We start from the raw sequence: 4,824 nt of genomic DNA on the forward strand, positions 1-4,824 counted from the left end.
ATAATTTCTATTTTAGTAATAGAATAAGTTTATATATTATATATTTTAGTAATTAACATTATTTTTAAAATAATTTAAATAATAATTAAAATTAATTAAAAATTATATATTGTTTAATATTTTTTAATTTATATATATCATTTTTTTTTTATAGCTCACAGCTGTTGGGATTAATGCTAACAATGTTAGCTTTAATACACTTACAATGGAATCTGATAAATTTATTTGTGTTCGAGAAAAAGTTGGCGATACTGCACAAGTAGTTATTATTGACATGAATGATTCTGCGAATCCTATCAGAAGACCTATTTCTGCAGATTCTGCAATTATGAATCCTGCGAGTAAAGTAATTGCTTTAAAAGGTAATAATCAATATGCTTTTTTAAGTTAAATTTAATAATAGATTTAGTAATATATTTTATTTTTATTCTTAGCAATGAAAACTCTCCAGATTTTTAATATAGAAATGAAATCAAAAATGAAAGCTCATACAATGACAGAAGATGTAGTATTCTGGAAATGGATATCTTTAAATACTTTGGCATTGGTAACAGAGACTGCAGTTTATCATTGGTCAATGGAAGGAGAATCAACTCCGAATAAAATGTTTGACCGACATTCTTCATTAAATGGCTGTCAAATAATTAATTATAGAACTGATCCGAAACAAACATGGTTATTATTAATTGGTATTTCTGCTCAGCACAATAGAGTGGTTGGTGCTATGCAACTTTATTCTGTTGAAAGAAAATGTTCTCAACCAATTGAAGGGCATGCTGCTTCTTTTGCCCAATTTAAAATGGAAGGAAATGCAGAACCGAGTAATTTATTTTGTTTTGCTGTTAGGACAGTACAAGGTGCAAAACTTCATATTATTGAAGTAGGTCAACCTCCTGCTGGTAATCATCCTTTTCCAAAGAAAGCAGTAGATGTTTTTTTCCCACCAGAAGCTGGAAATGATTTTCCTGTTGCTATGCAAGTCAGCTCAAAATATGATGTTATATATTTAATAACAAAATATGGTTATATACATATGTATGATATTGAATCTGCTACATGTATATTTATGAATCGCATATCTGGTGAAACTATTTTTGTTACTGCACCACATGAAGCATCTGGTGGTATAATAGGGGTAAATCGAAAAGGTCAAGTATTATCTGTATCTGTTGATGAAGAAAACATAATTCCATATATAAATGGAGTATTACAAAATTCTGAACTTGCATTACGAATGGCTGTAAGAAATAACTTATCAGGAGCTGAAGATTTATTTGTAAGGAAATTTAATTTACTTTTTCAAAATGGTCAATATGCAGAAGCAGCCAAAGTTGCAGCAAATGCTCCAAAAGGAATACTTCGAACTCCAGCAACTATTCAACGATTCCAACAAGTACCAACTACACAAGGACAAACATCGCCCTTGTTGCAATATTTTGGAATACTTCTAGATCAAGGGCAATTAAATAAATATGAATCTTTGGAATTATGTCGTCCAGTGCTTGTACAAGGTCGTAAACAACTTCTTGAAAAATGGTTAAAAGAAGATAAATTAGAATGTAGTGAAGAATTGGGTGATTTAGTAAAACAAGCTGATCCAACTTTAGCTCTTAGTGTTTATTTAAGAGCTAATGTCCCTAATAAAGTTATACAATGTTTTGCAGAAACTGGTCAATTCCAAAAAATTGTATTGTATGCTAAGAAAGTTTCGTATACTCCTGATTATATATTTTTGTTAAGAAATGTCATGAGAATTAATCCAGATCAAGGTGTAGCATTTGCCCAGATGTTAGTTCAAGATGATGAACCTTTAGCTGATATTAATCAAATTGTGGATATATTCATGGAACAAAATATGGTTCAACAATGTACAGCATTTTTATTAGATGCTTTGAAAAATAATCGGCCAAGTGAAGGAGCTTTACAAACACGACTTTTAGAAATGAATCTAATGTCTGCTCCACAAGTTGCTGATGCAATTTTAGGAAATCAAATGTTTACTCATTATGATAGAGCCCATATTGCACAATTATGTGAAAAAGCTGGTTTATTACAACGTGCTTTGGAACATTACACTGATTTGTATGATATTAAAAGAGCTGTAGTACATACCCATTTACTTTCTCCAGATTGGCTTGTTGGATTTTTTGGAACATTATCGGTTGAAGATTCTTTGGAGTGTTTGAAAGCAATGTTAACTGCTAATATAAGACAGAATTTACAAATTTGTATTCAAATAGCAACAAAATATCATGAACAGTTAACTACTAAAGCATTGATAGGTATTTAAAATTCTTTATATTTTATTTTAATCATACTAACTTATATTATTTACATTAATGATTTATTTACTTAATATCTTTATTATTTTTAGATCTATTTGAAAGTTTTAAATCATATGAAGGATTATTTTATTTTTTGGGATCCATTGTTAATTTCAGTCAAGATCAAGAAGTACATTTTAAATATATTCAAGCAGCTTGTAAAACTGGCCAAATTAAAGAAGTTGAACGAATTTGTAGAGAAAGTAACTGTTACAACCCGGAACGTGTAAAAAATTTTCTTAAAGAAGCAAAATTATCTGATCAATTACCTTTGATCATCGTTTGTGATCGATTCGATTTTGTACATGATCTTGTACTATATCTCTATCGAAATAATTTACAAAAATACATCGAAATTTACGTTCAGAAAGTAAGTTTCATTATTCATATCCATATGATTTGATATTAAAATTTTAAAATTTTATAATTGTAATAAAATTATAATAATTTTCTTTATTCTTATTTTATAACTTCTATTATTTTAGGTAAATCCCTCGCGTCTACCTGTTGTAGTCGGTGGTTTATTGGATGTAGATTGTTCAGAAGATATAATAAAAAATTTAATTCTTGTGGTACGTGGCCAATTCTCTACTGACGAACTTGTAGAAGAAGTTGAGAAAAGAAATCGTCTAAAACTTTTACTTCCTTGGCTGGAATCTCGTGTTCATGAAGGTTGCGTTGAACCTGCAACACATAATGCATTAGCAAAAATATACATTGATAGTAATAATAATCCAGAAAGATTTCTTAAGTGAGTAAATATAAATATTTTTTATATATGAAAAAAATATTTTATAAAATTCTAAAGTTTTTTTATTAATTAATTAATTTTATAGAGAGAATCAATTTTATGATAGTAGAGTAGTAGGAAAATATTGTGAAAAACGTGATCCACATTTAGCATGTATTGCATATGAGCGTGGTCAATGTGATCGGGAATTAATAAGTGTATGTAATGAAAATAGTCTTTTTAAAAGTGAAGCTAGATATTTGGTAAGACGTAGAGATCCAGATTTATGGGCTGAAGTTCTCCTCGAAAGTAATCCTTATAAAAGACCATTAATTGATCAGGTCAGTTCATGTATAAAAAGATAATAAAAATACAGTAAATAATAATTTTGTTAAAATATTTAATAAAAACTTCTGATTTATATATATATATATATATATAAAATTTTATGAAATCATTGTATTATTTTTTAGGTTGTACAAACAGCTTTATCAGAAACACAAGATCCTGAAGATATATCAGTTACTGTTAAAGCATTTATGACCGCTGATTTACCTAATGAATTAATTGAACTTCTTGAAAAAATTGTACTTGATAGCAGCGTATTTAGTGATCATCGTAATTTACAAAATCTTTTAATTTTGACGGCAATAAAAGCTGATCGTACAAGAGTTATGGAATATATAAACCGATTGGATAATTATGATGCTCCTGATATTGCTAATATTGCTATCAATAATGAATTATATGAAGAAGCTTTTGCTATCTTTAAAAAATTTGATGTGAATACATCTGCTATTCAAGTTTTAATTGAGCAAGTAAATAATTTAGATAGAGCTTATGAATTTGCTGAAAGGTAAAGTATAATAAAACAAAATTTCAAATAATTATTAAATTAAAAAAATAATATAAATGAATTAAATACAACATAATTAATTGAATTATTATAATTTGAGAAAATATATAAATAATTAGTTGAATTATTATAATTTGAGAAAATTCTAAAAATGATATTTGTTCTTATAGATGTAATGAACCACCTGTATGGTCTCAATTAGCCAGAGCACAATTACAACAAGGTTTAGTTAAAGAAGCTATAGATAGTTTTATTAAAGCAGACGATCCATCAGCATATGTAGATGTAGTAGAAACTGCTCATCGAACTTCTCATTGGGAAGATTTAGTTCGCTATTTACAAATGGCTCGTAAAAAAGCACGTGAATCTTTTATTGAAAGTGAATTAATTTATGCATATGCAAGAACAAATAGACTTGCAGATCTTGAAGAATTTATTTCTGGCCCTAATCATGCTGATATACAAAAGGTTTCAATTTTTTATGTATATTTTATATATTTTGTTCATATTACTTTCGAAATAAATCTATAAATCTAATAAATATAGGATATTAATATATTCTTTGGAATATTGATTCTAGAAACTAAAATATTAGTATACAAAAATATCTAATTAAAACTTATTTATTAAGTTATAAATAATTGAAGTTTGCATTAAATGAAGCAAAACAAAATAATAGAATGAGATTACTATTTCTATTATATTGCCATTGCAGTTATATTCTCGTTTTGCTTCATCTAATATGAATTTAAATTGTTTATAACTTAATAAATAAATCTCAATTAATATTTTTATATTTGTTTTAATTTCTAGAGTCGCCCTTCAAAGATATCTCACAAATATGTTAATATTCTCTATGTGTGTATATATATATATATATATATATATATATATTTTTTTTTTTTTAAATTTAT

The 4,824-nt window shown here is 26.9% G+C and overlaps 1 protein-coding gene across 1 annotated transcript in view; it reads left to right on the forward strand.

Annotated features, from left to right (window-relative positions):
* The window catches only part of LOC102678243 (clathrin heavy chain), a 9,906-nt gene that overhangs the window by 2,541 nt on the left and 2,541 nt on the right, over window positions 1–4,824 (forward strand). The window contains exons 2-8 of the mRNA XM_006613281.2: window positions 155–362; window positions 435–2,282; window positions 2,375–2,694; window positions 2,810–3,075; window positions 3,161–3,395; window positions 3,528–3,910; window positions 4,081–4,378. Coding sequence (XP_006613344.1) covers window positions 155–362; window positions 435–2,282; window positions 2,375–2,694; window positions 2,810–3,075; window positions 3,161–3,395; window positions 3,528–3,910; window positions 4,081–4,378 — 3,558 coding nt within the window. The remainder of the gene's footprint in view (window positions 1–154; window positions 363–434; window positions 2,283–2,374; window positions 2,695–2,809; window positions 3,076–3,160; window positions 3,396–3,527; window positions 3,911–4,080; window positions 4,379–4,824) is intronic.

The sequence above is a fragment of the Apis dorsata genome, unplaced genomic scaffold (genome assembly GCF_000469605.1).
Source record: "Apis dorsata unplaced genomic scaffold, Apis dorsata 1.3 scaffold_137, whole genome shotgun sequence".
NCBI lineage: Eukaryota > Metazoa > Arthropoda > Insecta > Hymenoptera > Apidae > Apis > Apis dorsata.